The sequence below is a fragment of the Dysidea avara genome, chromosome 1, assembly GCF_963678975.1.
Source record: "Dysidea avara chromosome 1, odDysAvar1.4, whole genome shotgun sequence".
In the NCBI taxonomy this organism is placed as follows: Eukaryota; Metazoa; Porifera; class Demospongiae; order Dictyoceratida; family Dysideidae; genus Dysidea; species Dysidea avara.
Window position 1 is genome coordinate 13,865,825 of NC_089272.1, and position 10,988 is coordinate 13,876,812.

Below are 10,988 nucleotides of genomic sequence, written 5' to 3' on the forward strand. Positions count from 1 at the left end.
TAAAGATTCAGTGCATGCCGGTATGTTACACAGTGGAACCTGTTTTAATGGCCACTTCTTTTAAATACCTCAAATTTCATGACTCGGAAAATTTATGAACTGATTCACCTGTCTAAAGCATCCACCTGTTCACTGAGGCCAAGAGATTTTGTCGCAAAGGTGACTGGCTTAGACAGGTTCAACTGTAAATGTTTACCATGATTATTTTGGAAAATTTAATGTAGGATAGATAATCAACAGCAATAAAATTATTTACTCTTTTTGTTATATTGTTTCTTTTCCAGAGTGCATTCACTTAGTTGAAGGGTGGCATCTCGGTACCCTACTGAGCTATGGTGGGCGGTCACACAGTGTTTAATCAAGTGGGCAGCTCGAGTATTGGCATAGTTGGTAGCACTCAGCTTGCCACCAGCGGTGTGTTTGAATTGACTAAAAAGTGTTTCCACTGCACTGCCCGAGAGTCTCACTGGACTGATAAAGTGGTCTGGGTATTTTTCAAGAAAATTAGCTGCAAAGCTCTTGAATCCATATACGCAAACACGTAGGAGGTCCCATGCTACAAAAAAACACAAAAAAAAACACAATGTAATATGATATGATGTATGCATCACCCAAACAGACATACATGCCCATGTATAGTGGAATCGCTCTTGAAGGATCCTTAGTCCATTGAGCATTCAACCCCTCTATATAAAGCACAGCTTTTGAGTTCCCAATAGACTGCTGATAATACAGTTCAGTTTTTTGTAGAAAGCTGTCTTATCTTATTAAGCCTTAAAATCAAATAACCATATGGTAACAGTGAATTCTCATCTAAGTTTGTTGACCTTAAGTGGTGCATTATATAGAAGTTACACTGTACCTCAACATACCAACACTTAACAATACAAGTCACACTTCATACATGTAACACCACACAACAAATACATTATTTAAAAGCTTACGTACTTTGCCAGCTCAGAAACCTAGGATCTTGTAACTTCATTGGTCCTATGAATTACAAATACCATCAGCAGGTAATTCATAAAATCTCTCTATTATTTTACCCTTTGTAGACAGATTCTTGTGCCATGTGGTGAAATAGGAGTAACCATCTTCAATGGATTTTAGCACTGGAGACTGCAAACTAACTATCTTCTTGTGGCTCAAATATCCATTCTCAAAGAGCTTGTTGCAAGCCTCAAGATACTTCAGACACAGTTCAACACTGACCGAATCAGATGGGGCTGGGTCTTGTTTGCAGTACTTGTATAGTTCTGAAAGAACTAGCTCTTGCTGCAAGCAAATAAATCCTTGATTTACTAACAGTGTAGCACAAATAAAATTTTACTCTAACCTGCATTATCTTTGCAGGCAACACATTCAATTTTGTCCAGGAGTCACGAAGGACAAAAGCCTCTCGCAACTTAGGAAACAGCCTTGCTTCTCCACTTTCCCTCCTTTGGCATTCCCTCGCATACAAATCAGTAATAACCTTCCAGCCGAACTGTTCACCATCAATAGTATACCGAAAGCCTTTAGTGCCACCACTTTGAGATGAGAATAAGGCATTAATCATGTTCTTCAGCTGCATTACAAAAAACATTACATTGATTAACTTTATGAACATGTGTACCTGGTGGCTAGGGCATATCAGCCAATGAATTTTGTTGGGTGGATCATATTGATTGATAAAGTATGGTTTAATCACAAAAGGATCCAATCCAGAATGGTCGTTATTGTATGCCCCAGTAAAGTGGCCATGAGATGCCTTAAGAGCTGCCAAATTTGCAGAAGATCCGTCGCAAATTAATAAGCTAGTTCTCAGATCATATACCTGCAGTACACGAGTAAATATTCTTGAAAAAAAAAACAGTGACAAAAAATTGTCATACTATACTGCTAGATTAATAACAAAATACAAACCTGAAACAGTTGAATTGTCTCTAAAATGCAGGCTAAAACAAACTTCGATGACATGCTTTCAGAACAACTGTAGTAAGGCCCCACTATGTCAAAACCAGAGGTCAAATCCCTCCACAGGAACTGAAGCATGTGGGTAGTTTGCTGGACATGTTGATCTGGAGAAAGGGATTGAAACACGTCTTGTAAGCTAGCTTGGTCCCGTTCAGTCATTGCTAGTCCAATTATTCGTTGACTTCGGGAGTTCCAAATTAAGCCACTAACTACCTTGACCTCATCAAATATAAGTGTGCCATCTGACTGTGGGGTTAGTTTTCCTTCTTTCTTACACTTTGCCACCGATGCCGCATACATTTCAACTTGCTTTGCAATGCTTTCTGCAGCAGCACCAGCCTCATGTAAGAAAGCACCAGTATAGGCTTGAAGAGTTGATCGTGATGGCAATTGTAAGATATTGAAACTCTTCAATGCCTCGTAGGCAGCTGGGCTTCTGACAAACACAGCAAGCGCTGCACAAATGAAAAAAAAGAAATTAAGCTAGTAACTTATTATTTTGCATATATTTACCTATCCTGATGGTGATAGTACTCCACTGATTTTGCTTTTTCCCATTGCCTAAAAATACACAAAAAGGTAAATGACTTATAATTATTGCAGTGGTAAATTTCAGCTACTTACGATTCAGCCTTTGATCTTTAAAGAATTCCGCTTTTGGATTTCTTTTATCGTCATTCCAAATACTGCGACCAGTTGGCATCTCTTTCAGTATTTCATCGAGCTCAGTAGCAGCTTCACTATGGTCTGCATGATTTGATTGACTTCATTACTCTGGTCATCTTCAAGTACAACCTCATTGTTAGCTTCTGCAATTGCCACTTTATCCCGTGAGCGTTCTCGCTGTGTGGCTTGCTTTCGTTTAGCCACACTCTTTGGGGATAAGTACTTGAGTTTAAAGCTGGATGATGGCAGCAGTCGCTTAGCACGTTTAGCTGGACTGACATCAGATCTCTTCCGTTGGTGTTCTAGGTTAGTATTGAGTCTCATGCATCCTCGGCACAACACTGCACTTTTGCTACGATCTTTCAACGGGGCTTGCACTGGAAGTTTATGCCACAACGAACAATTTTTGGAGTCGACACGTTTAAAGGGGTGTTCCCACAAACGACAACTTTCCAGATGGTATCTGATAACAGCAAAGCTGCACATTGAGCCCTGGACAAAATTTGTATCCATTCTTCTCCGATATCACCCCGCAAGCATCTAAGAATTCCTTAGCAGTAGAAATAGTGCCATTGTTAATAGTGGTAAACAAAACTTGTGTTTCGTATTTGTAGGATGCTTCCATTCGATACAAAAGGACCCTAGCAACTGAAATGTGCCCAGCTGGTGGTACATCAAATGTAGTTTTCTGAATTACTTCCAGGATAGGCCTACTCGAGGCACTATCCGAGCACTTTCTGGGTATGAAACACAAATCCTCATAGTGTGATTCACCCTGGGATATGTAGCTTGTAAGGCTACTAGATGACTGGGTAGCTGTAATTCGTTCTAAATTGTTGTAACATCAGCAAAAGACAAGGTTGGCTTGTTGCATACCTGGCTCAATTACATCATCTCTGGATATCTCACTGTGACCTTCCATCACCTTCAAAGGCAAATCTCCAGCAACACTCACTATACTGCAGCTTGTAGGAATACATGATGACTGCACAGTTGCTCCACTCCCTTATGGGGAAAGATACAAAATTACAAGTTAACAGTAGGCTACATAAGTACGCACCTAGAACTGTTTGGCCTTCTCTGAGGGCAGTGCGCACTAAAAAGGGATTGAAGGCGGGGAAACTTGCTGCATTACAGCTTGTGTGACTGCCAGGCAGCTGTACACAAGCAGCTCCACTCCCTTCTGAGTGATGTTTACAGTTATTAAGTCCCAAACTGGCCTGCTGCATACCTGGCAATGCTCCACTATGTCTTAACACACCACCTGGTTGCATCACCACTCCTCCTTCAGAGTAAACAAACATGACATTGATTCAATCACTTCCAAGTAGACTTTGACATACCTGGCAGTGTTGCAGCATCCATCTGGCCTTCTCTGTGCACTGCAATGGAATTGAAGGAGGGAAAACTTGCTGCATTACAGCTCATGTGACTGCCAGGCAGCTGTATACAAGCAGCTCCACTTCCTTCTGAATGATGTTTGTAGTTATTAAGTCTCAAACCAGCCTGCTGAATACCTGGCAATGCTCCACTATGTCTTATCACACCACCTGGTTGCATCACCACTCCTCCTTCAGAGTAAACAAACGTGACATTGATTCAATCACTTCCAAGTAGACTTTGACATACCTGGCAGTGTTGCAGCATACATTTGGCCTTCTCTGTGCACTGCAAAGGGATTGAAGGAGGGGAAACTTACTGCATTACAGCTTGTGTGACTGCCAGGCAACTGTATACACGCAGCTCCACTTCCTTCTGAATAATTTTTGTAGTTATTAATGCACCTATCAACGTTAAGCCCCACTACCCCCCTCCCGGGCTTACTAGGGGATTAGTGGGGGATTTTGACCTGATTTGATCTGAAACTCTGCCCCACTAGTGGGGCATTTGACCGCTCGAAACTTTAGGCGTTTGTTTTAACTTGAAAGCTATAGGAATTGACCTGTTTCCTAAAGTACCTTACAGCCATACTACATGGAGATTTGACCACTAGTCGTTCCCCCATGGGTGGAGAATTTGATTTTTCAAAAAGTCAAATCCCCACCATTTCCCCCACTATGCCCGGGAGGGGGTAGGTGGGGGATAACATTGATAGGTGCATAAGTCTCAAACCAGCCTGCTGCATACCTGGCAATACTCCACTCTGTCTTAACACACCACCTGGTTGCATCACCACTCCTCCTTCAGAGTAAACAAATGTGAAATTGATTCATTTGCTGCATGTAGACTTATATAATACCTGACTGTGTTGCAGTGATCGTTACAGCATCCTCGACATTATCATTCCGTTGAACTACCTCTTCCTCTCCAGTGGTAGCGATGGATCGAATGGCAGGAAGATTCCGAGGCGCTACAACGCGACTCGAGATCACTATTCCGTCTTGCAGGCGATCTGTATCACAAATGTGTGCCGAAACAAAGCGATAGTTGCCAGTGTTAAGCGTTTGTCCGTTTAAATCACGATTGCACTCACCTCCACTGGAAGCCGCCATTTTGTCACTAGTCGCAAAGCGCCTGTGACTTATAATAGGCACCATAACCAAGCGCAGTGACTAATACCAAGCACTCTAAGAGGTTGCAGGTCTTCGCTTTCACTGCCTTTGATATATCAACGCCTATCAACGCCTATCAACGAGTCTTTCGCGGCGAAGCCTTGTACTGGAGTTTACTGACGTTATACTGAGATATATGGGAGATGATGTAACACTTTTACGCAGTGCGTTTTGATGGAGCAATGCAGCGTTGGACACTCTCCCTAAATATATATATTATGTACTCTTGGTTTAATGATTCCTGGGATAAATTTAAAGAAGAGAGCCCTTTTCAAACCAAGGCTGTAGTTTGTAACTATTTTGAAAAAACCTTGCTGCCAGTGTTCCAGCAGAGTTCATCTATATGGGTATCAAAATCTACTGGTGTAGTAAACCCACACAATGGAATCACAAATAATTCTTCAGAATCCATGAATGCTGTGCTTCACCGACTTCAAAACTGGAAACAAGTACCACTTGACATTATTTGTTATTCATTATTTCAAATGTGTTGCTATTATCAACGAGAAATTGTACGAGGGTTACATCAATGTGGTTCATGGGAGCTGAAAGATGAGTTCGCATTTTGTGAAAGAGACCCTTCACTAATGCCATTGTTACCCAAAGTAATTAATCCACGAGAGATTGTAGCCAAAGCCAAAGGAGATATTGCTTTTCACTTGAATGATAGTAATGATGCTGAGAATGAAAATGAGGATGACAGTGCTATTGACAAACTAATGAACAAAGCACCAAATAGCCAACTTGGATTAGCTTATCAAGCTATACAGAACAAACAATTGTCTTTAGTACAATCTGGTTGTTGGATGGTCACAGGAACTGTACAGATGGCACTACTCCTTATGCAGTCAGACTGTATCCTAAGGAGAGTTGCTCTTGTCCTGCTACTAGTACATGCTATCATATTCTTGCATGCAAGATAATGATTGGACAAGATGTTGACCCAGTTTCTAATCCAAACATGACCTTGCTGCAGCAGAAAAGCAGAAGAAAGAATAAAGAGTGGCCATCTGGAAGGAAACCACCTAGATTAAAAGACCATCATCCTACACAGGAAATAAAAAAAGGTATGTGATGCTGCCGTAAATGATGAAACTGCATTATGTGACTAAGGTTTGGCAAATCTACTTACCAATAATTTTATGTTACTTAATATTGGTAAATTTGCCAATCTTTTATCCACTAACCTGTTGTGGATGCTGATTCGCCAAACTTAAGTTTCACCAAACTTTTGCCATTTATGGTACCATGCATATCATACAGTACGATAGTACTGTATGGTAGGGACGACGAAGATGTGGGTGTGGTCTACAAAGATAAATCAAGCCAAAATCATCTTTGCAAACCCTTCACGGCCACTTGACAGTATTGGTCAGGTGTAATATGCCTTCAGAACGACCAGAAGCATTTTCGATTAGGTGCTACGAAATTTAAAAAAATATATATATTTTCGCGAATTTTCTACTGCCTCACTGCCTTTCTGCCTGCCTGCCTGATGCGTTCAGTCAAGCGTAGCGGAAAATTGGCTACAGCTACAACCTTATTTCTTTGGCGGAAATGCTTCGAATTTCATGGAGATGAAACTTTTAGTATTTTAAATATCCTACAATGTATGCGCTATTGCTTACTGATTTTCCTTTGATCCTTCTTTATCGCGGCCATTGCTCAGCAGTAGGGCTTCCATATCAATAGGGCTTCCATAATCATTGTGAATACACGTGTTATCGCACCAAACTTTTAGAATACGTTTGTGATTTGACGTTTGGTTTATACAGAATCTATCGTACGTCGTCGACAAGATACACGCGTAAGACATCTTGTTTAGTATAATAGTATTAGTGTGTTTGTTGTTTAGCAGCTAGGTTTAACTGCTTGCGTTTCTAAACGCATTTCTTTGCGACTAACACATTCTTCGCTATTACAGTATTAACACTTCTTTATGTATCCTTGCATGTGCTTACTATTGTCTACACAAGTCAGCAAAACCATATACATACATGATTGGAATAGTCAAATAACTATCTAAAGCTGTTAACACTATTAAGTGTAAAATGTATATACAAAACTGCTAATTCAATGCATGAATAATAATGTATTAAGTGCATAATCTCATAGAAACCCTGCATATTATGTTTTGTCACAATTCCTTGTCAGTTGTCAGTCGCTCCAGCAGCATCGTCCTTATGTGCAACAATTACTTCTTGTGTTCCACCATATTCCCACTACAATGATCAATGTGTACTGTATAGCTAACCTATGACAGGTACAAAGAAAGCATAGCTTATTTGGTAACATCATTGTTAACAAAGTTATAGCTAACGAATGTGTAAAAGGTAGAGTAGGGCTTATCATACAGTACATAGTAACTGTATAGTAGGGACCACAAAGGAGTAGGCGTGACCCACAAAATAATATCACCCAAACATCAGCCTCAATTTTCCCTTACAACGATGAGGCAGTATTGGTGAGGTAAAACTAAACCCAAACAAGCTTTCAGATCGACCCGGAATGCTTTCAAAAAGTTCTTGATTAAAATGCTGTGTAACAAGTTGAACATAGCTGACAACGAAGTGTAATGATAACTTCACTTTTCACACAATAATTGATATAGCTGGGGCACGCGGTGCCTTTTCAAATGTGGTATGCGTGGGGTCACCAGCTATAATAAAATTATTTACAAACAAGTACACGAAAAAATTTGGAATTTTCAACTAGAGTAGGGACGACAGTACATTGATAAAAAGTACTGAAACAAGTGCATAGGGGTAGTGAACAATACTAAAATACAGTTAAATAATAAGACGTGTTATATCCCTACTGTGCTTAAGATGCCATAATGGAAATGCACAGTAGGGATATAACACGTCTTATTATTTAACTGTATTTTAGTATTGTTCACTACCCCTATGCACTTTTTTCAGTACTTTTTATCAATGTATTGTCGTCCCTACTCAAAATTCCAATTTTTTTCATGTACTTGTATATTTATGTACATGTCATGAGTGAGTTTGATGGAATTGGAACTTATGTTTTGCTTGTTTGTGTACTCTATCCATCATTGTACATGTGATGATTTCTTGCAGATAAAGCAGAGGGTTTTGAAGAAACTAACACTGACGGCCAAGGTTTTGTTACTATTAAGGAAGAATGTACGTAGCATGTAGTCAATGGTTACATTGTTACATACATGTATTGGTTTTAACATTCTAGGCACAGAGAAGAAATCTTGTCCCATGAAAAGAAAGTACCAAAACAGTGAGTAATACACATGTGTAAGTAAATGTAATAGTGTGAATATATAATGCAGATGCTAGTAGTGATGGAGAAAACCTGCTGCATGTTCCTAAAAAGAAAGTCAAAGGTTAGCATATAATATGTATGTGCACTGTGATAATTTTTGTTATGGGCAGAGGAAGCCATTTCAAGAGGCACATGTACAAAGTCACCCATTCACTCTGCTACAAACAAAGAAGACTAGCAGTGCCAAAGCAAAAAGATATGAATGACATGTCAAATTTTAAATACCAAATTTTGCTGGGACCAGTTTTTATCTAAGCTACATGTTGTATTTCAAGATACTCTGCTGCTTAATTATGCTTTGGAAGTAAGCATTGACAAGGTATGTAACTTCATGTATCCACACATAAAAACCCTTTATTAAATTGTCACTCTTCAACAGGAAATTACTGATCTTAGCATTGGAAAGATTGTGGTGCTTCAGACTAAAAGAAACAATCAGATTGCCTTTCTTAGACGAATACACAACAAGCAAGATTGCACACCTGGAGTGGAGGTAAGCGTTATATGTATATACACATATGTAATTAATGTCCTTTGGCAGTTAGTATAAAATATACTGTATGTACTATATCCTAGTCACATGCATCTCAATATTATTTAGTGTTCACTTACAAAATTGCAGGCAGCCACAATCATAATTATTACAATCTAAATGTGATCATGAATTTTGTTTTATAGGTTGTATCAAGTTACAGTGATCCTGATTTTGCAGAACTAAACTATCATGCAGGAACAGCCGCACGTTCTAATATTGGGTGCCTGGAAACAATTCATGTTGGAGTACAAAGTAGTAAAGACAATAAATACCAAGGCTGAAATTTTAACAGCAATTTTGCTGCTATACACTTGTAAACATCCAGATGCAGACTTAGGAAAACTACGCATTGATTTAGTGAAAGGGTTTCCACAGTTGGGTAAAGTGCTGCTTGGAGATAAAATTGATGGCGTTTCAGTAGTTTAAAAGGATTATCGCAAGAGACTGGAAGATAAAGTTCAGCTTTCCTGTTATTGCAAAACCTTGGGTAGATGGATCAACATCTGCTGCTTTGTACGGTAATTTACAGTGAGACTTCAACATGTACAACTGTTCAAAATGTGACGATTAGTTCCATAAGTATTGTTAACTGTTTATGGCATTGACATTCCCAAACAAAATGCTGATTTTATTTGCAATTCCTGTACAGTACCAGATTCCCTTCAATGGATACACGAAGAATTTACCAACACTTGTACCTCATATAACTTTCTAACCATACTATTGCTCCACTGCAAGCAACACAAATCTTTTCTGAATACTATCGGTGACAGTGATGCTGAAAACACTCTAAAGGCAGCAATAATTTTAATGAAGCAAGGAAAGCTGCAGGAGGGGAAAACACTACTTTTTGCATTTGCTTCAATCGAGATTAAATCTTGAAAGGGAGAATTCAAAATATGACTGCTTCGGTGGTGAAAATAGTAGATGTCTATGTTTGCTCACTCACATTTGGAAATTAATTATTAAACTGAAATGCACCTCAAAGTATTGTCCAAACCAAAATGCAGAGGTTATTAAATACCCATCAACATTTTCATTGAATTCACAGTTGGATAACTTAAATGAAGTTTTCCCAACAACAGGAGGTATGTTGGGCTACTGTGGTGCAGAATTTCACTGCCAACCACCTAAAGAATCTCCACATGCCATAACTGATCGACTAAATCTGTCCGGCGGAGCCAGAGAAACTTTTTATGAATCCCGTGGAGTTCCAAAAATAATATCATCATCATTTCTGAATCAAGTGCCTTGGTTGACATTCAGTCTCTAACTAGTGAAGCAATTCTGGAGCTCCCACTAACTCTGACTGGTTATGTGTATCAACTTGCTGGCAGTACTGTTAGTAGTAGGAATCATTTCACTGCAGTTTGTTTTTGGTACGGGCAGACGTTGTATTATGATGGCATGAAATCCCAGCAAATGCAGCCTTTCAAGCTGGAAATTGTTCAGAACAAAACTGGATAGTATGCATATTATTTTAGAAAGTGATTATCATAACCCTGTACATAATTTGCTTTTGTGACTTATTGGTGTTTTGTGTGATTGTATGGTAGCATACACTATAGTAATTGTAAATCAATATTCATTTACACTGTATAATTACTCAAATAGTGCCATTAACTATTGCATACATATATATACCTTTCCCATGTGCAGGGGAATTCCATAGAAAACCCTTTTTGGAAGAGCTTTAATATTACTTTTTAAACTGCTATCAAGTTTTTCTCTAATTCAGTATACCAAAATCAAGGCTAGGTTGCATCAAGCCTAAGTAGCTAGGCTGCATTTGCAATTACCATGTTTTGGCCCCTTTCAAAAAGTCTGGATCCGCCCCTGATGTGGCATGACTAAGGAGTGAATCGTTAATATAGAAGAGATATGCTTGCATGACCTCCATCATAAATTAATATAGCTAATCAGCTTTAATTGATTTAGTTTCATGCATTAATACATGATATTTGTGTTTTAATCTGTTA

The 10,988-nt window shown here is 39.1% G+C and overlaps 3 protein-coding genes across 13 annotated transcripts; 1 reads left to right on the forward strand and 2 right to left on the reverse strand.

The window, feature by feature from the left end:
• Window positions 1-201: 201 nt before the first annotated feature.
• Window positions 202-2,668, reverse strand: LOC136257198 (uncharacterized). Its single transcript, XM_066050272.1, has 8 exons — window positions 2,581-2,668; window positions 2,470-2,517; window positions 1,906-2,411; window positions 1,616-1,816; window positions 1,337-1,567; window positions 1,047-1,275; window positions 949-990; window positions 202-556 (listed from the first exon to the last, which is right to left on the reverse strand). The coding sequence occupies exons 1-8, from the start codon at window positions 2,657-2,659 to the stop codon at window positions 249-251; spliced, it is 1,644 nt and encodes a 547-aa protein (XP_065906344.1). The 5' UTR covers window positions 2,660-2,668; the 3' UTR covers window positions 202-248.
• A 370-nt stretch (window positions 2,669-3,038) lies between these two features.
• On the reverse strand, window positions 3,039-5,239 carry LOC136257206 (uncharacterized). Of its 11 annotated transcripts, none has more exons than XM_066050319.1 (9): window positions 5,096-5,239; window positions 4,862-5,014; window positions 4,750-4,803; window positions 4,252-4,377; window positions 4,140-4,193; window positions 3,966-4,091; window positions 3,683-3,907; window positions 3,499-3,627; window positions 3,039-3,450 (listed from the first exon to the last, which is right to left on the reverse strand). In XM_066050319.1, the coding sequence occupies exons 1-9, from the start codon at window positions 5,157-5,159 to the stop codon at window positions 3,044-3,046; spliced, it is 1,338 nt and encodes a 445-aa protein (XP_065906391.1). In that variant the 5' UTR covers window positions 5,160-5,239; the 3' UTR covers window positions 3,039-3,043. The 11 variants fall into 11 exon arrangements, with proteins under 11 accessions (XP_065906391.1, XP_065906396.1, XP_065906375.1 ...); XM_066050324.1 differs by having other exon boundaries at window positions 3,683-3,802; window positions 3,854-3,910; window positions 3,966-4,193; XM_066050303.1 differs by having other exon boundaries at window positions 3,683-3,805; window positions 3,854-3,910; window positions 3,966-4,193.
• On the forward strand, window positions 3,126-10,620 carry LOC136257259 (uncharacterized). The gene is made up of 7 exons (XM_066050352.1): window positions 3,126-6,241; window positions 8,258-8,323; window positions 8,385-8,429; window positions 8,482-8,535; window positions 8,585-8,793; window positions 8,854-8,967; window positions 9,153-10,620. The coding sequence occupies exons 1-5, from the start codon at window positions 6,097-6,099 to the stop codon at window positions 8,650-8,652; spliced, it is 378 nt and encodes a 125-aa protein (XP_065906424.1). The 5' UTR covers window positions 3,126-6,096; the 3' UTR covers window positions 8,653-8,793; window positions 8,854-8,967; window positions 9,153-10,620.
• The last annotated feature ends 368 nt before the right edge of the window (window positions 10,621-10,988 follow it).